General features: G+C 36.5%; 1 protein-coding gene across 2 annotated transcripts; it reads right to left on the bottom strand.

The window, feature by feature from the left end:
* Positions 1–3503: 3503 nt before the first annotated feature.
* LOC131068814 (RNA polymerase II transcriptional coactivator KIWI) lies at positions 3504–21151 on the bottom strand. Of its 2 annotated transcripts, none has more exons than XM_058004086.2 (4): positions 20876–21151; positions 20695–20800; positions 3874–3952; positions 3504–3769 (listed from the first exon to the last, which is right to left on the bottom strand). In XM_058004086.2, the coding sequence occupies exons 1-4, from the start codon at positions 20942–20944 to the stop codon at positions 3724–3726; spliced, it is 300 nt and encodes a 99-aa protein (XP_057860069.1). In that variant the 5' UTR covers positions 20945–21151; the 3' UTR covers positions 3504–3723. The 2 variants fall into 2 exon arrangements, with proteins under 2 accessions (XP_057860069.1, XP_057860070.1); XM_058004087.2 differs by having other exon boundaries at positions 3874–3896; positions 20876–21132.
* Between the last annotated feature and the right edge of the window lie 247 nt (positions 21152–21398).

Here is a 21398-nt window from a genome sequence, read left to right as displayed (position 1 = left end):
CACCCAAACCTACCAACAATTTTAATAATTAAATTATTTAAATTTTAATCAAGTGTTGAAAACCATTCAATTCGTCTTAAATAATTACTAATAAATTATATTTGAATTTCTTATAGTTATTAATAGCCCCATTTCTATTTAAAGCTGATTAAAATATTCCAATGCCAATACAACTTTAATGTTAATTATACCGTTCAATTAAAATCTTCAATTTTAACTACATTAGTATCAATATAATTTCCTTATATTAATATTGATTGAAAAATAATAAGTATTTATTTACCGACATTAATATTCCATCACCTCAAATTAATCATTTAAATATCTTTTACAAGTGTAAATATATCATAAACATATCCAATTGTTATATATATATATATATATATATATATATATATATATATATATATATATATATTAAAATGTTACTTTAAACAACATACCCTAAGTTTTTTTTTTTTAAACATATTCCAAAACCCCTTTTGAAACTTTGCCCTAACTTTTTAATAAGTCAGGGTATCTATTTTTTTTACCATCATATTTTGAATGCAGGTTTTCTTTTACGGAGCGGTGGATTGCAGAACAAGGTGCCCTGAGCGCCACGCAAGCTCCATAGTGGGTCACGCCCATTGTGAGTCACGACCACAGCGAACGTGGCTGCACAGTGGGACGCCCCACTATGGGTCGCGTCATTGTGGACGCGGCCTCAAAATGAATAAATGATCTTTTAAGTGAATTGATCATCCAAATTATTTTGAAAACATTTGAATTGTTTCAAAGATGAGTACGCATCAATCGATTCTCTTGATTTCAATTTCAAGGTAATATCACGTAAATATAAATCAACCCTAATCAATATCATCCTTGGTTGGACATGCTATGCATGCCCCTGCTACACTAACCACTACCTACATTGATCTATCACCAAAAAATACATGATGCAAGTCTTCACTTTACAAAGAAATAAATGATTTTCTAAGTGAATTGATCAGCCAGCAAATCCTTTCGAATCCTCAAATACACCACGTTAGTTTTAGTCAAATTATAAATGTATTTCCATTTACAAATTCAAGGGAATGTTAATCCTTCTTACATTTATATAAATAATTTCATAACAAAATCTATAATATATATGAATCAGTAAAACTAGTCCACTCTTAGTAAGGATGAGATTGAGTTGTAACTTAATCAAATATTTGATTGCCAACCAATCTTTATTAATTGCTTAGATCTTCTGATGTATATGTTTAAAAAAAATTACGGGTTAACATAAATACATCAAGAAGTTCCACATTAATTTATAGGCTTATGACACGCATACGATTTAAACTTGGAATCCCATGACCAATAAAGAAAAATTAACAGCCAACATATTATACACAGGCATGTAAGGAAATTAATACAATATATAACTCTAAAAAAAATTAAAAAGAACGAATCTGATGCGATATTGATTTATGCAGCAAAAAGCCATTTATTTACGTGCCTACATCTAAGGTGAGTTAACACTCACGATCTTACTACACTGACATCAATACCTGTGTACAATCTAAGATTTGAGACACCACAGACCCAATAAAATAATCCACCCTTAATTAGAGTGCCTAGACAAAAATTCAATTTACTTATGAATAGTTGCCTCAAATGAGTCATTTTATTTGATTTCCTATCAATTTTATCGCTCAATACACCAATCAAGTTTCTCAATCTACAAAACTTGTCATTCACACCTTTGAGATGCTTACAATTCAATCACTAGTTCTCGTAAATTGACGAGCAACATATCCTTTCTTGAATAAAATCTTGAACATCATATTGTTGAACAAGAATGTGATTTGTCAAGGCATGCTCAACTATATTATATGTGATTGAAATGGCAACAGAGTTGTTGTAGAGCATGGTTGGTATTCAAACAATACCATCAATAACTCCCAAATACATGCCCCCTTCTGATACATTCAGCAACCCTTGATATTCAGACTTACTGGTGGATATCGCACAGATTTTACATAGCGGGCATTGCAACACTTCTTTCCCATAACAACGCCAACTGAACGAACATGATCCCAAACATATCTCAGGCCATTTAATCCAACAGTTTTCCTTTAGGTCTGACACACACTAACTACAACAGAAAAAAGTTTCACATACGAGTGAAGCATAATAAGCTTTCAAAAAGCTTCATGTATAAAGTAGGAATTCATCATCTAATACTTATCCATGATAAGAGCATACTTGGGCTTGAAATTTACTCCTTCAACCTCAATATTTGTATGCCAAGAATGTTACGTAATGATACTCTATCATGTGGAGAGCCTTCCATCTCGTATTTAAGATTGGGTAATAAAAAAGTAATATATCTGGAAACAACCAAATCGTCAAGACAATGCACCATACTCGCATATAACCATGTAAAATGTTTCACATATAGTCTGATTGGACGTGCAATTAGTGAAGCCACAATATAGAAAGAACTCGTCTTATAAACAGATGCACAAAAGTTGCTTCAATTCACAAGTCAAATTCTATGTTTGTGCACAAATTAAAAATCACCATGATATTCAAGCCCTAGGGTCCTAAATCTTATTGCAAAAAGGATACATTGATCTAGCACACCTCCCATCCAAACCTAGCTCCAAAAGAAAAAAGATTTGGGATAGAGAAGCATGTCTCCTAATAATCAATGCTATCATTTTGAGAGTACCCCTTAGCTACCAATCTTGCCTTATTCCTCTCAACACAAACATTTTAAGTAACTTGAGTCTTCTAAATCCATTTGCATTGTATACTGCTCTTCTCTTTTGGGCAAGATACAAGATTTGAAGTCATATTCTTCATAAAGGAATTGGATCCATACATCGGGCCTTATCACACTTATCCCTTCCCTTAACATCATATACTTATGGATCACATGTGCCATAATCCTATGACAAGAGTAAAATTGGCCAGCTTTTCATTAGCATTCCTCCTAGCAGAGCCCCATGCTCATTGCTATTTACAGCCTCCTCAAGGGTAGTAGTTGACTACTTGGAAGAACTAACGTAATCTCCATAGCTAGGATCTACAGATTTTTTTATTAATTTTTGTTCTCAATAAAAAAAGTTTAAGAGATCTAAGTTTGGCCGTTGTCATTTTTCACATTTAAAAAAAACGCCCTCTAGTGTTTAATGTTATTCTTTCACTTTGTAGTTCGAGCCTTGCTTCAGTCTAGTTCTAAGGATAAGAGACCAAAAAAACTCTATCAAAGTTTTCCTAAGGTCCCAATTTTTTGAAAACAAAGAGTCATACTCTCAAAAAAAAGCTTTTCTCGCCCATAAGGTCCTATTTGTAAGGTAACCTAATAGAGTCAGGCTTTCTAAACTTCAATTCATACAGTTACAATCAAAATAGAAAGCTGTCAATCCAGCAAAAAGAACCCATAAAAGCTAAATAAAAGATATATAATCAAAAACTAACAATGACAGATGAGTGAACAAATCAAATCAACAACCAACAATGACAGATGAGTGAACAAAATCAAATTTTCATTAATAAAAACAAGCTACATATAATTCTGGGATTGATCTGCTGTACAAGAACGTTGAGCCATAATAGATTACAGTTGCTATCAATCCATGAACTGAAACAAAGCTACTAATTTATATGATTCAAACACAATTAAATTTACAACAAAAGTTATCCACGTGGTACTCTTGAACCTGTAACCCACATGATGCTCTCAAGCTATTGCCTTGTCAACCTCATCCATATGATTTCGCAACACTTCCCACTTCATAAGAAAAATAGTCAATATGAGCTAATGCTACCAACATATGTAAATAGAAGCTTCAAAGGAAAAATGAAAAAAAACTCATTAGGGTTGCAAAGTCGTACCTGTTCCAATGACAATGAAATACCTGGGGTAGGACAGCAAAAGAATTTTCTACTATTAGCATAATGTTCTCAAGCGTCACTGATGCAAATCATTGAAATTGTCTTTAAATCTAGCAAACAGATTCTTAACAATCAAAGTAAAGACCTGCAAAGAAACTTAATATTGAACAACAAAGAATAAAAGCATTGTGTTCTCAGTTTTGTTACCATGTCTCGGATTCAATGCACACCGCTATATCACTCATATGCCTTCATACACATAATGACTGCCATTTCACTACTCAAAATAGTTGGTTGCAGACTTAAAACCATGCAGTGAAACTGTTAGCTAAACTAGAGAACGCGTTAAGTCTTTTGATTGAACAAGAAGCAAAAATCGTTTAGGGGAAAATTTGGCAAAAAATTGGGAAAAATTTGGATTTAAAAAAAATATTAAAAATTGCAGAGAAAGAGTCAAAAACTATTTTTTTATAACTTCAGGGCATTTCCATAGCATAGAGATATAAAGAGCAAATAAAATAGAGTTTAACCCATGAATTGTAGAAAATATTTTTTTGTTGTTTATATTCATATTACTGATAACATAGGCAAATAATCAGTTGACTTTTTAAGAGGGCAGTCACCAAATACACCAAATAGTTGTCTAAGTTGGATCAAATATTAACTAAGTCTATGAAGTAATAGAGATCAAAAGTTAACAGACAAATAGTAAAAGTGAAAGCCATTTTGAAGTGATCCAAGAATTTCATTGTGATTGAGGCAAGGAGTTTTGTAGGGTTAATTCAATATTTTAGAAAGCTTATTGTTGGTGTCTATTTTATCATCTACCAAACATTAGAATAAGATACCCAAAGGTATTCTATCCTCTCCTGAAAAATCACTACTGATTCCAAGGTCTATATGTGCGAACAAGCGACTTTAGTGGGATAGCTACTCGGGTAGTGTATGCTGAAAATCTCAAGGGGGTTACGTTAACAAATGTCTTTTAAGCTGCTGGACTTAGACGGATTTAGCAATTTTAGGCTCTCTCTTTTTTTTTAGATTTTCCAGGATTTAGACTTTCAAAAAAAAAAAAAATGATAGGGTTTGAGAAAGCTGATCTAAACCTACAAATTTTGGAGACGGTATCAACTAGGTGTTCTCGAGAAACCGCACTTTGCTTCGCCACACTGAGGACAACTACACAAAGTTGGTGCAATCTTCAACGGGTTGTGCTTATGATCAAAATGTTGGCATGCACAGAGGATAGGCTCAGACTAACTTTGCACAGTGAAATGGAAATCATCCATTCACCAAAAGTATGAGCAGAGATACACCGTCAATTAACACTTGTCAAATCCTTCATTCAATTCTAACAACATGAAAGCAAATCTAAATTAACTTTAACTAAAGTGTTGAGGAAATTGAAACCATGCTAATCATTCAAACAACAAAGATTACAAAGCCTTAAGAGAAAGCGCACATGCAATATATTATTTGAAAATGACCTTCATGCAACGATACATCAAAAACCTCACACTTTCCAAATGAGAGGAGGTAGCCTTATATAGTTTTTCAAAAATCAATGAACGGGCGAGATCAAACAATGATCAAGGGCCCAGATTGAAAGTTACAAACCCTAATTAAGGTTTCCCAAAACTCTATTAGTTTGAAAGAATGAGAAAGTGACTAGTGGCACAGCTGCTATTGTCACTGAGGTGAGTGTCCAGTTTCCCCTTTTGCAGATTCAATGTATCTGGACACGATGAGCCTAACCTCTTCCATAGTGACACTTGGCAAGTTGCTAATCTGGAAGTCGATGATGTCCACATCATCAGTACATGTGGCGAGGATGCCTTCCCACTCAACTGCCTGGACAAGAAAGTTCTCGTTGATGAAGAGAAAACTTGCAATCCTTGAAAGATCGCCCTTATTAATCATCCCCGAGTATTTGAAAAAGCTCGACTAAATTCTGGCTCTCAAGTTCTCTGCCTGCAAGTGTTTTTCTCGTATACTCACTTTCTTCCAGATCTCTGATGCTACATGAAACACCTTACTCAGAATTTCTCTGACACTTTCCTCTATCTCAAAACACTTAGTTTCGGATTTCTTCAGGACTTCAATCCTGGTGACCAAAGCATAATACCAGGTGTTAAAGTCATATCTATCCCCAGCCTGTATGACACCTGCATCCACCAAACTTCGTTTTGACAAACCTCGAATAACCTTCAATTGCGGAAGTATTTCATCTTGAATTTCTTCAACATCTTCCCAATTTGCAGCTAAGTCCTAAATTCGGCTGACCAATGAAGAGGCCGACTCATGTGCTGATACTAAATTTTCTACATGTATGTCAGCACGTGCCGAAACATCTAAAATCCATTCCTTAGCCTGTGTGAATGTGCCCTTCATGTCCTCGTAATCTTTCATTGACTCTTACTGAAGAGGTTGCGGAGGGGTGATTGGTATCTAATGGTTGAGCGGCCACGATAGATGGAAAACTTATTTCTTCCACTGTTGATTCTCTTCCTCAACCTTCTTTCTTTTCTCCTTCTCCTGGGCTAGCCTTGCCTTGAGGACATTGCAAGAGTCGTCAAAGTACTGGACTTCTTGGTCCTGAGTAGGCTTACCCAACTCTATAGTAGTAATCTTATAATCCTCCAGGGCAATATTGTCTTGAGTTTTTCCTTCCTTTGGCACAGCCATCTGAACTGTCCTAAACCCTGCACTATCCCTCTGAATCAAAGAGAATTTTCTGGCTGGCTTAGGTGGCTTGACTATGACTGGTTCGTTTACCTTTGCCAAAAATGTTGTTGTATTCTCTTCAGAATGGGTTTCCTTAGGGACCTTAGCCCTTATCCTTTCCCTCAACCAATCAAGAATGGTTGACTACTCCACAGTATTTTGATCAAATCCATCATCTGTCCTTCCTAGTCCAGTAACTATACCATCAAGGAAAACTACTGGGGGCTCAGGCTCTTCAAATTTTGTTGTTGCATTTAAAACTTGTTCCCTGTCCGGACTTTGGACAGCTTCTCTCATTATTTCCTCGATAGAAAGAGAAGGCACTCTCACTTCAGTATTTACCATATATGTGTCCATCTTTTGCTCTTCAACTGCATTTTGGTCAGGCACAGCAGATGCGGCACTCAAAATGGAATGACCTTCGTTGGATTCACGTCTCTCCCCGACAACTTTCTTTCCCCTGGCTTTTCCAAAGCTTCCAACTAATTCCTTCCTTTTCCGGGACCCAACACTCTCTGGATTCCGAGCATTTCCTGCAGAGATACAAGGGTTGGAGGACAGAGAGTCATCTACTCCCATTAAATCATAGGTCAGAGACACAGCTTTAGACTTCAATTGTTTCGTCCTCTCAGATGTCCACCACTTGGAGTATTCGACCACCGACCTCATGATGTTTGCCAGATCTGACTTCTCTCCTTCTGACCAATCGACCAAGGCTAGTGGCTCATTCCTCATCTTCTCAAAGTCTAGCTGTTGAAACTCAAGACTGTCTTCTACTTGATCAACAACTCTGAATACTTTTGTTGCTCTTACCATGTTCAAGGGAATCCTTGACCAAAATCTCCTCCTGATTTCGAAACTATCAACTGCGTTAGCCCAATAATCTTCCAAACCAGCTTTGTGCTCAAATGTCATCCCTTCGACCCTTTTCATTTTATGGAATGGATCATAGTTCTTTCTTGCTTTGTACTGGTAGAAAGGGTACCAAGCCAGTTCTTTCTCTGCAGTGGCAGCGGCTTGTGATGACGGGCACGTCTCTAGTCCATTTCCAATCGTGAGAGAGGAGGTTCCTGCCTTCTTCTGCTTATCTCTTTGAAATGTCATATAGCCCTCTAATTGCCTCACAACCTCTAGTAGCACAACTCGGTTGGTAGGGTAAGCTAGAAACTTATAGGGAGATCCAGAAAACCCCTGAATTCTTATGTAAGTGAACTTCGGGTATGGAATATACCAATATCCGAATCTACTTATGATAGACTCTTGAGAGGGTCTCTGATGTAGTCCACCTTGCAGTGTTTGTGTGAAGTGCATCAGAAATGTATCATTCACCCCTCTTGAAATGGAACTTTTTTTCTATTTGAAGTTGGGGATAACAGTCATAGACAGGAAACTGATTTTCTTTGTTTCCTACTTCCCCTCTACAGGTGAGGCCTCTGTATCTGTAGGTTTTAGCCAAAGAATAGAACAAGTATGAGCTCATGAAAAAGGTCCTATTTGCTTCCAAATTCTTTAGCTGACTGTCCAAGTTATCACTTATCATTCAAGCCCAATCTATCATCTTGACTCCGTTTATTATTCCGTTTATGAAATAATACATCCAAGGCTCAAATGGAGCGCCTTGAGGATTACCCATTATCTTGTTCAACAAGACAATCATATCTCCAATATCCTCTTTGAAATATGCCCTAACCAAGCTCTTTCTTTGTAGTTTGGAGGCACCCTTCCTTGGCTTATCCAGCCAGGAATGATTGACGATGGCATCATACTCCTCCAAATGATCTTGATACATGCAATCAGCTTCATCCTTGGTTACGTACAAATCATTATGATATTCTGGAATCCTGAAGGCTTCCCTGATGGCCTCATCGTTGATGTTTGCCAACACTCTTCCATCTGGAGCGACAATATCCCTACTAATAGGGTTGTAGTGCCTAGCGCACTCAACTACCAGCTCTGTGCATTGCATGGTAGTGAGAAAACCAGCAGCACGCACGATACTACTCTTCATCATCTTTCGCGCAGTCACAGTAAGCACAAGGTTATCCAAACCGAACATCCTCTTCTTGAACTCCCTCAGATTGATATGCCCGAGGTTAGTATTGCTGATATTCTTCCATTTTGAGGTCATTCTCGATTCAGGAGGAGCGTCCTTGTCTACTTGGGACTTCATCGTGCCTAAAATCTGCAAATAAATATGAAGCTTAAGTTAGCAATCAGCACTTGGATTAAAGAAAATCGAAGTTGTGAATGGTTAAGTGTTTGGAGCTTTTACTTCACTTTCATACTTAGCCATGAAAATGGAATTTTCACATGTAAACTCTCCACTCTAAGGACATTTATGATTGCAATCCCAAAACAGGGTTTAAAACTCTCGTTCCATTTAGTCAAAAAAAAATTATCTTTCTCACTAAAAATTTGAATAAATCTACCAAAATCACTTCCAACGAATTTGGAGAACTCGGAAAATACAATAAATATGTATTTTAAAACCAACTTCACCTTCGAATGAATGAGAATAAGGCTAGAAGATAAAAAGAATCTTAAGAAAACTCAGAAACAAATTGACGAATCTGCCTTCTACCAGCTAGTTCAATTCCAACAAGCTGCAGATACTTTGACAAGAATGAAGTTGATAAATCAAAATTCCTCAAGAAGTTCGCCGAACCTGCAAGAGATAACCTTGCAACACTTCCAATCTAAAAAAATTTCTTCGAAATGACCTTCAATCTGCGAAATAATTCTCAGTGTTTTCCTTAGCTTACTCAGAAAGTTCGAACTTTTGTGTGAGAATGAAGAAGTGAAGAATGTATTTGTAATGGAGTTCAAATCTGCAATTAGAAACATGCAGATCTTTTCCAATTCATGTTTCTAATTCATCCCCAGTCCATTGTATCCACAAAGAAAGTTTCCATTTTATACTTCAGTTGGCTTGTCATCTCTTTAAGTTCGAAAATCTTATTCTTGTGCAAGTTTCTAAATTGATTTTAGTCTATATATCCGAACTTGATCTTTCAAATATCCTCCTAGAAACTTTCTAATTTGGGATTCAGTTTGAGTTCCATGAAGATTTGGATGACATCACCAAAGAATATTCCTTGTTCTCAATACCCTAGCAAGTATTGGTTTAAACTTTGACTTAGGCAGACTTTTGAAGCATCTTTCTTGTTACTTGTAGGGCGGACTTTTGCTTCACTAAGGATGGCGGACTTTAGAGACTTGGCATCATGGAGGGCAGACTTTTCTTCTACCTCCAAGACTAGGGTGGACTATTGGAAGACCACCACTTGGCATCATGGAGGGCTTCATCATCATGCTTGCTATCTCCTCACCCTAAGGCAGACTTTTGGGAGATTACTATGGGCGGAGTTTTGGACTACCTCCATCATCATGCTTGGGTGAAGTTTTGTTAGGCTTCTCCAAGGCGGACTTTGAGACCTATGACCACCAAGGCAGACTTTGAAGACTCTAGGCAAGCAGATTTTCATGACATCTTCAAGCATAGGGCGAAGTTTTGTGCCTTCACCATGGATGGCAGAGTTTTGGTCTACCTCCAAGGGCAGACTTTCATGACTTGACCTTGCTTGGAGGGCGGACTTTGAAGGCTTCCCAAGGCAAACTTTGAGACCTATGACCACCAAGGCAGACTTTGGAGACATCCAAGGAGGGTGGGCTTTTATAACCCCATCATGAGGGCATCTTCAAGGGCGGAGTTTTAGGCTTGGCAACTTGCTTGGAGGGCGGACTTTGAAGACATAATGAGGGTGGACTTTTGGAAGACCACCTCTTGTATAGGGCGGGGTTTGAAGACACCTCCATCATTAGCACCTTGGGCGGAGTTTTTATCACCTGCCATAACACTCAACATCATTCATTAGCCAGACTTAGAAAAATATTTGGAAAATTTCAAAAGTCCACAATTTCTTCAATTTTAACTAGATTAACTTGAAATTTGAAATCCATACTCAGGCAAACCATCTGAAGCATCATGACCCCTAAAATGTAGGAACTTAACTTGGAAATTCTTGATCGCGATCGAAGCAGGTCAGTGGTATCAGTGCAAACCCTAGGTCCCCACTCCGAAAAAGCAAAAAGCAGGGATCCCTAAAAAATAGGGAAAACTTTCTAAAAATAGGCATACCGGGGATTGGGCTAAAATGGCAAAAACGAAACTTCCTAAAAAATAGGAAAAAGCAAACAAGCAAACTTTCTAAAAATAGAAAGTTGTTCAAATTTGTCCAAATCAATTGCGATCTTAGTCCTTTGACCTTTCTAGGCACTTTGATGGTATCTGGACTCTGTTACCACTTGGCTTACAAAATCTAACTTTCAATCTCTAGGACTCGAACCGTTCAAAACTGAGCAAGGCTTGGCAAAACTGAAGCGGAAGGCCACGGGCACTAACAAAAACCCTAGAAAGCAGGAAAGGAGAGGGTCCCCATTTGCAATGGGGCGATGTGTGAAAAAGGTCACAACACTTATCAAACCATATTCCACAATTGCAATGCTTTATATCATAGTAACAAAAATCATTTGGGGAAAAAATCGGCAAACCAAAAGTATAAGATATTTTGAAAAAATGGGTAAGAAATTGGATTTTAAAAAATCGGAAAAATTTGTAGAAAAATAGACAAACTACTTTTTTTTTAAACTTAAGGGCATTTCCATAGCATAGAGATATTCTGATATAGAGAGTAAATAAAATAGAGTTTAACCCATGAATTATAGAAAATAGATTTTGTTGTTTATATTCATATTGCTAATTACATAGGCAAATATTCATTTAATTTTTTAAAAGGGCAGTCACCAAATACACCAAATAGTTGTCTAAGTCTGAGATCAAAGATTAGCTAAGCCTATGAAGTAGCTGAGATCAAAACTTATTAGACAGATATCCAACAATCGTTAGCAATTTAGTAAAAGTGGAAGCCATTTTGAAGTGATCCAAGACTTTCATTGTGATCGAGGCAAGGAGTTTTCTAGGGGTAGTTCAATATTTGAGAAAGCTTATCAAATCATATTCCATAGTTACAATGCTTTATATTCCCTGATGGCATTTGGTTGTTAGGATAACCGGTGAACAACTGAGAGGGGGGGGGTGGGGTGAATCAGTTGTTAACAGATTATGACTTTTAATCCACAATATAACCTTAAACAAATTAAGTACCGATAAAGCACAAATAGATGCCAGTAGAAACACGTACCGGGAAACAATACAACTTAACAATTAACCAAATAATCAATGCAAAGCAACCATACCACATAACACCATGATTTGTATGTGGAAAACCCGTTAAGGGAAAAACCTCAATGGGAAGCCTACCCACAATCAGATGATACTTCTACAGAAAGTATGTGTTACAATGAGGGGCTTGCACTTGCAAAAAGGCACACTGCCTAGAGCGAACTGCTCATTACAAAAGAGTCTCACTAACTACGGAGAGGCTACAACCTTCTCAAGATAAATGGAAAACAATCCAATAGAGTGAACTGCTGGAAATAGCATCTACTATGCCTGATTACAGTCTCGATTAAGCTCAATGTCGGAGGACTAAATCCTCTTTTGAAACCAATCCGATCACCAATGATCAATCAACTCCTTTGCCTGAATGATATTACAATATTCGCACATTACATTCCTTGACCATGACTTTTCCAATAACCATGATACTTTACAAAAAGTTTCTACCTCTTATTTATACAAACCCTAAGGCCTAAACCAATTAGGTCGACCACCTAAAGTTATTACAATTACATAATTCCTTTTTACAATGATATGCCATGTCGGCTTAAGATCAAAACAATAATACCAAATCCATAAAACATCTCCAATCATCCAAGTAACATGTAGAGTGCATTGAGCTCGTGGGCTTTCTACCTTTGTTGAGTCGTTGGGCTTGTGGGTTTAAACAAGTGTGGGGAATGATGAACCCCCCGAAAATGGACAAAATAACAAACTTTTTCGATGTTGATTCCACATTGACTCTGATTTTGTCTCAGACCAACCCTATTTCTAAGCAATTCAATCATTTCACGAGTTTTTCTAGGGTTTTGCAAGTTTTTACAATGATTTTTTCACTTTTTTGACATTTTTTGGGTTTTTAACATGATTTTAACGTGATTTAAATGCAAAAAATCTTTGAAAATTGGGTCAACAATTTTTTCACGAATCAGGATTTTTTCAAGGAATAAATCGGCTAGCTCCAAGATTCAGGATTAATTGGGTATAATCGCGATTTTTTGTAGACTATTGCTTCATTGGTTTAAGTAACAAAATAATTTTGTGGGCTTTCAAGACAGCGATTTATTGAAAGATATAGATAATGTAACATTAACATAACAAATATTAGTAATTTGTCGATGGGGTTTTGTTCAAGTGGCAAGGACATTGGGTTCTCATGTTGGAGACCCATGTTAAAATCCCCCAAAGTGACATATATGTGCCTTTGTGGCTTTATGTGGCTTATAAGTTGATTAAGTGGCTTATTAGTTGAATATGTTGAAGGGGAGGAGGTCCCCCTTGTGACCTCCCGTGTGTTGTGACGTTTTCACACATCGCCCCATTGCAAATGGAGACCCCCTACTTTTAGGCCCTTCCGGTCTTTTCGTAGCAATCTCATCAATCTCTCTCTAAGTTTGCGAGTGTTCGGGGGTCAAATTGATTAAGTCTGCTTTTCGTTTGAGCAAATTTAGTTAAGTCTAGGACTCGTTTTGTTAATTTTTGGGTTTCGGGGTTTGTGTTAGGGTTTTGAAGAAACTAAGCATACAACTAGAATCAGGACCCTTCAAGGAACCTCCCAATAAAATTTGAGTCAAAACTGAGCAACTTTCTATTTTTAGAAAGTTCCTATTTTTTAGGGATTTTGCCGAGTCTCAGAATGTCGTCATTTTGCCAAAAATCAAACTTACTATTTTTAGTAAGTTTCTATTTATAGTAAGTCATCCATGTGTCTTGTCTAGGGATCTAACGCTGACATTTTAAAGGTTTCTATTTTTGGAAAGTTTGTTCTGACAGGACCATTCGGGCAAGGTGACAAAGGCCAGGCATTCGCAACTACTTCTAATTCCAGAAAGTCAAAAAGCAGACAGGGAGGATCAGAACATGGTTTAAGTGTTGGATGCCCATTCTTGAAATGGAAAGCTCAAGAAATTTGTCTAAGTCTGGGAAATCACCCCAAATTCTTATATGGTGGCCTGATCTAGAAGAAGCTCAAAATCCATCCAAGTTTGGAAGAGGCATGCAATGTTGAAATTCCTCCTTCACAGTAAAATTCCACCCCAGGCCAAGGACAGGCGCCAAAATGGAGGGGTCATGGAGGATTCAACATTCAGTGAAATTCCTCCACAAGCATGAATTCCGCCCTAGAAGGTACCAAGGCGCCAAAACCACCTTGCCATGGAACTCATGAAAAAAGTTGAAATCCTTGCCTTGGTCAAAATTCCGCCCAAGAAGGTCATAGGGCGCTAAAGTTGAGGGTCCTTGGAATGCAGGATAAAATGTTGAATTCCATGACTTAGGTAAAATAGCGCCCTAGGAGAAAGGAGGGCACTAAAGGGAGGTGATTAAGGAAAGATGAAAAATGCATGAATCCCCCACCAATGCAAAATTCCGCCCAACACTTAGGTAGGGCACTGAAAGTAAAGTATCATGGAGAAGGGAGGAAGTTGATGGTACAAACAGGTATGTTCAGTTACAGATTTCGCAACACTCTGATTTAGTATCATTACAAGTGCTTGCATGAGCTGGATATATTGATGCGTGAAGAAGGGCAAATTTAGAAAAGTCATTGGTTATGTTCAGAATTCTATTTAAAGGTGCAAACAACAGGGCAGATTTAACTTCAGTTCTGCCTTGGTTTTGTAAGAGTTCGGAATTGTCCCGGTTAAATGGCAAGAATTCTATTTGGTTTGCAAACTATGTGTGAAATCTGAATTCAACAGTACTGCCCTGTGTATGAATGATCCAATGTTTTAAAGCATTGTGGCCAATGACTGACTTGCAGATTTACTCCGATTTAGAGACATCTATACACAGATTTATGTTCAAAATTATTCTCAGATTTCCATACTGTGTGGCAGCCTTTCATGACATTAAACAAGGTCAGATTTCGATTGTTTAAATAACTTTGTTTTCAGAATTATAGTTGCAGATTTTATTCTCAGAATTTTACCTTGTCTTTCATTAATGAATGTATGTCATTTATACCAAAATTGCAAAAGAAAACCTCTTAACTTAAGGAAGCATGCAACGTTATGACGAAGAGTGCATGATCTTTTGGTGATAGTCCTGAAAACAAAACCAGAAATACTAAGAAGTGGGGGGGGGGATGAATCAGTATTTCACAAACTTGAAACAGACTAAAACAGATAAAACACTGAGAAGACAAGAATAAAACTCAAGACAAGATTTTTCTCGTGGAAAACCCTCTTGGGTAAAAAACCACAGCATTAAAGTTTTCAAATATAATCAAGGGCACCAACCCATGTACAAGTAAGAGCTCCAACTCTTCAAAAACAGAGGCACCAACCTCAGCTTACATGAACTTACAAAGACTACAGTCTTAAAGGTACAGCTCTTTGATAGCTGTTGATTTTCTCAGTTATACTCCAGTAAACTCTTCTAATCATAAAGTTTTGCAATTGAATCAAAAACACTCTACAAATACTTTTCTCAGAAAGTCAAACTCTCATCAGGTAACATATGGTTTTGCATAAGCAAAACTCTCTCTGACCCATTGCTTCAAAAAGTTCACTGAAGCAACCTACTGATTACATCTTCTATCTTTTAGAATGAGAGATTCACTGCATTACTTATCACTCAACTTAACAATATCAGCATACTATATATTTTTTTTAACACTGAAAATCAACCCCCACATAAAAATTTAGTATCTCCTGTTTTTCGGAATCTTATTCTCAGCCTCCACGCATACCAACCACAGACTGAAAAGCGAATCGTTTTTTAAGAAAAAACGAAACTCATCCACATACGCCAACACTAACTCCTTAATCATGACTCAGTCAAAGAATAGATATCTTCCAGCCCGAAAATTTTAAAACCAATATGTCCAAAAATAAGTATCGAAACTGAAGATTGATCGACATTTTAATATTTTATTTTGTACTTTCAGAAATACCACTGCATTATATCGGGTCACCATCATACGTCAAATTTTTAACGCCACACCTCTTCAGAAAAGAAAGCACACATACAGAGCAGTTGACAAAAACGCTCTCATTCCATCACTATCGCCACTCACAGCAAAATCTTTTACACCCGCGACGCAAAGACTGAACAGAAAAATATGATATCAAATCATGCAAAAAGAATGCCTCGCCTCTACACAGAGTCTTGCACTAAAATCCCATCATTCAAAATCAGAACAAGAAAATGACTGCTGCCGTGTTCAGAAAAGAATTCTATCTATCAATTGCCACTTCAACACGTATGATAAAAATTGAACAAGCTCCAGCTTCTCCAGGCAACAGGAACCAGAAACGATCATACTGTGTCAGATATCGAGCAGACCAGCCAGAAAAAGAATACAATCAGGGAATATTGACACCTGTTGCAGATAATAGAAAATTTCCATAATGCAGAGAAGGCGTTACACACCCACCAAATGGCAGAGACATTGGAGAAAAACAACCACACGCAGCAGGAGACAGATGACATCAAAACGTCTGTAAAAGACCATCCAAAAAGTTCGATAAAGTCAACAAAACAACTTACATCCGTAGCCTTCGAAAAGCTATATGACATGTCAAGAAATGAGATATAAACAATATCAGCCCAATCATACGAGCAAGAAACTCACTTGAAGAAACTCAAGTATAAGTACTAAAATATTGACATCAATGACAATATATACAACAAGTCTAGGGGTTCTTACAAACAACTAGTGTCGTGGAGAGAGGTAAGGCCTCTCACAAATAAACCATCATTTTTTTGTAAATGCCTCCCAAACAATACATTGATGTACCCCGACGCAACATATGACAACTATTGGATTAGCATTGTGAGCTACCACAACCATCTTGTGGCTTTGAAATGAAGGGATGATAGGAGTATGACCACACCTATGCACAATATTGTCACTAAAATACAGGGTTTTGATAGTGCTATTGCTTTTTCAGAACATGAGTTTATATTATTTTCTCTTATGTTAGATTTCTTACAGAGTTGGCCTTACTCCTGGGCAGTTTTTTGTTTTGGCTACTTACCTTGATAACTTTTGCTATCATTTGTATTTTAGTAGTTCACTGCAACAGTTATCAGAATATGGATTATTATCATAGAAGTTTGCTGGAAGTTTCTACCAGGCTGGATAAGGTCCCCTAGATGGAATTGTCATGTTCCCTTGGTGTGATATTCCAGATAGCCATTCCCTCAACCAGAAGAAGCGAAATGGAAGAACAATGCTCTACCCAGTCGCAAGCCTATTGAGGAAGGCCAGGACATCCCAAATGGATGATGAGTTTATGATGGGGTTCAGACCTGGATGAACAGAATTCACCCGTATACTGGTCATTGCTCTTGCTGGTTGGTGTTCTCTTTTATGTCATTCATAAACTTATTAACTTCATTGGCTGTTTCCATATTTTAAGCCACATGATACTTTGACACTTTGAACTCCTTGGTCTTTGCCGAAAAATGTGTCGCTTTACAACATGATTATATCCTATCCACCTTTTATTAGTAGACTGTTGTGATGTCCCCATCAAATTTCTAATATAAAACAAGATTTCGTTAGATATTGTGTGGCTAACTTAGGAAACTCCTTGTATTATCTTTATAGAACTAAGAATATCAATAGCCAATACAACATAAGACAACAGCAACTATGCCACACTTGATTAGTCACGGCAGTAGTTCAACATGGATGAGAGAGATCAGTATATAAGTATTTAGATACTGCATTCATGGGATATCAAGGAAACTGAAGAAAGTGTTCACATTCAAGGGAGCTGTTGAAACAAATATTATATGTCAAAATAACATACAAGATAGCTACTATATTGACACTGGAGTTATTGTTAAATAGCAAATAAAGATTGGAGGATTTCAGCTTTACATTCCTGTAGCGATACAATTTCTACTACAGCTAATCACGATAATTCACGTTGAGGAAGACCAAGTATCCAGTCAACCAAACCAATATCAATAACCGCTGCCAATGGGATGAATGTAACTGACAGACTAAATAATCAATTGATTAGTTATTCAATGTATGGTTAGAACAACGATTGTAATTAGTAATACACAAACAGCATATCGAATTAAGAAATACTTATATCAATATCTTCTTAAAGGCATTCGATTAGGTCAAATATGATATCGTAACAAATAGCTGAGGATGATCCGCATAAACAAAGGGGGTTTAGTTATACTTATATGTGACAATGGACACTACTTAATCTTATCGAAAATGATCATTAGCTTATTACGATCCATTTCCGTACAAGAAGTTAATAAGTTAATCATACAATTAACATCGTAAGCCATAAACTTATAAAGGGTGCGATTACCATGATACACCCCAAAGGGATGCATTACTATACTTTCTCAAGGCTACCAATGGTTCATAACTTTTGATTAGTTTCCAAGAGGAGCGAATACTAGGGAGGAGAAGATATGACTTATTTGAAAGGTTGTGACCATTTGGAAGGAGATATTCACCAAGGCAGATATTTATAGAAAGATTATAACAGATTAGAAAAAGGGGAAGAGGAACGGGCAATGATCAGATAGATGGGAAATAATTATATAGTGTGTGCTCATAAGAGGAGGACAGGCAATAACATTTTGTTTTGAGGGTATGCATAGGGAATGTGCTTGATACGTATGCCTAATATATAAAACCCGATACAATGTCTATATGCAGAATTCAATAGTAATATTATTATAGACTGCAATACGTATTGGTTACATTTCAATTTATATACATATTGGCAGACATGTCAGATCTGTCTGTCTTTACCAACCATTAAATATATTATTAATAATTAATATTTTAAAGCAGTAGTAGTATTAATAATCTATAGAATAAGTAATTAGCAAATACATAAATTATTGGTATAATTAATTTATTTATTTATTTATATATATACTCAAATCTGAATAAGAATTAAGGGTGGGTTATAAATATGGATATTGATACAATAATAGATATTAATATAATAATTATAATTAATACAATATCTTTAGAAACTATTCTACAGTAAAACCATAGAGAGTATGTAATACTATCTGAACTTAAATATATATATTTATATATAGAAACAGTAATTTGGATGAACAAATAAATGTAAGATTATAAATTTGATTGAATTATCAATTCAATATCACGAAGAAGATTATGTTATCACTGATTGAATTCTGGTTAAGATGGTTTTGTCTCCTAGTCAATGTAGTTTAAGTCATAAGTATGTTGAGATGGATTAATTCAGGTTAAAACAGGCTTAAATCTAGTAGGGGACATTACAACTGTATATCATTTGTGCAATTAATATTTCATATAAAAAATCCTTGTAAGTTGATGGTGGTAATGTTATTTAGTGGTGGTCAGTAGCAGGACTAGTATGGCTACCTGGCTTTAATATGGGTTAGAATTCAGATTCCCTAGCAATATGAAAGACATCTGGAATAGGTTATTGGATAATGGAAATATGAGGTGCTTAAAGTTAAGGTTAATTCCTTCTTTTACATATTTACTCATGGTCCAAGAATAAAACTATTTCCTTCAAAATATTGTTTTTTCATACTACAGTCAGATCTTATAACTTTTGTAACCTCAATATGACAACCGCATAAGCCCAACTATAGCTTGTTAAATCTGTTGTAAACCTACAGTCAGAAATCCAGGTATAACAGAGGAACAATTTGTATGGTATAAATAGAAAGTGTGGAAGTAAAAAATAAAATCTGAAACCAAAATATTACTGCAAACATCAGGTCTGATCTACAAGCTGAACTGAAATATGAAAACATAGTTATACAACTGAATTTGGTTACTGCTAGAAACTAACGGTGAAATTTCTTGAATACTGGTGTAATTTCTTGAAGACTGAAATATCTAGGCATAGGCAAAATTCAGTGAATATTTTTGCTGCATTTGCCAACTTGTTGTAAGAATACAATCCCTCAGTATTACAGGTCATAAAGAGGATGCAAATGCCCACTCGGGCCACTATAATCTACAAGAACATATAGGCGGTGCCATTTTCCTGCAGTCACTATCAAAAAAATACCATTTATTGCGTGCCAGCCAAAAGATGGGTTGATAGCATAGGATATAGACTCAAAGCTCGCTTCAGACTCAGCTGGCACACTTTACTCTTATTGCGAAAAACAATCGGACATTACTTAGCAAACTCAAAAGCCAAAAAAAAATTAACAGAAACCCTCTGGGTTCAATTTTGAAGCTGTAACTAAAAAATGAGTGCTGAAAGGTAAAAACATAACGGATGTCAGACAAAGCAAAATCGCACACTTCTGCTTTAGGGTTTTAGTTTTAGGGTTCTAAAAATTTTATTATTGTTTTTAACATAGTTATTAACGTTTTTTTGTCTTGTTACCATGCGAAATGTCAACGTCAGAAATCAGAAGCCTGTTTAGCCTCGCAACTTTAAAATCTCCCCGATAAAATTAGATCATCCCATTTTCTATCAAATAAATTGCGTTTAGGGTTTTAACTTTGAACGTTATAGGGTTTAAATTATATTAATATTTTCTGCCTTGCCACCATGCGAGTCAGCCACGCGAGCAATCAGCAGACCATCTAGCCTTGCCACTTTATCATCTCCCCAACTAAATAAGAGCAGACCATTTTGTTAAAAAAATTGCTAGTGTACTAAATTTTAGCAAGGCAAACACAAAGGAAGCTCAGAGGAGATATTCTGTACTAAACATATCGAAATGAGGCCTTTTCACAAAATTTATCATTCCCTAAATCCGCAGACAAGTGGTAATCATTTGCGATCAATCTGGAGGGCAACCGAGTTGAATGCGAATTAAAGATGAGACAAGGTAGGGAAACAAAAACATTGAATACGAGAATGGTGAGTAAAAACTGCCTGGAAGTAGTTTTGAGTAAATACCTTTCTTGCCAGGTAGTTGCTTCCCGTCCTTGGTGTAAAATTCGCGAAAGTCCACATATACCTTTCCTTGCCACATTCTTACCACCACTTTGCGGTACTGCGACAACTGCGGTCCAGCGGCTATTGTTACGAGTGTGTTAAGAAAGAGGACGTGGTAGTGACAGTGGATTACAAGACTTACCTCGCACGCTTCAATTCTTGCACCTTCATCGTTACCGCCTTCAAATTTGCGCTTTGCCCATTTCGGCATTTTGTTTCTCTTCTTTTTTGCTCCTGATATTCGTCTCAGCTGCGCAGGCGTTTTGTAGGGGCAAGAAAATACAAGCAAACACTGGTACTTATACCGAACGCAGCCCAAATGAAATGAATCGTGGATGTGCCCGCATTATATGTTGCGAATTCCGATCGGCCTAAACCGGAGACTTCGGTTCGGATGTGATTTTTAGCGGGAAAGGGAGATTTCGGGAGGAAAAAATTCCGTGGCAGTTTGGACGTAATTATTATTATTATGTATTCCTGCATTCATTCCAATCAAAATTTTATGAATTTTAATTCTTTTAATTTCGGGGAGCAAGCATCCATTCAATTTTAATTTTTAATTAGTTCATTTAACCAAAATAAATAATTAAAAAATTTGGACAAAAAACTTATAATTTATATTTAATTTTTTTTAATAATTAGTTTCTGTCAATTTTTTAAAATTA

Source organism: Cryptomeria japonica, chromosome 7, assembly GCF_030272615.1.
Source record: "Cryptomeria japonica chromosome 7, Sugi_1.0, whole genome shotgun sequence".
In the NCBI taxonomy this organism is placed as follows: domain Eukaryota; kingdom Viridiplantae; phylum Streptophyta; class Pinopsida; order Cupressales; family Cupressaceae; genus Cryptomeria; species Cryptomeria japonica.
The sequence above is the reverse complement of the archived record's forward strand: the minus strand, read 5'-3'. Positions and strand labels throughout refer to the sequence as shown.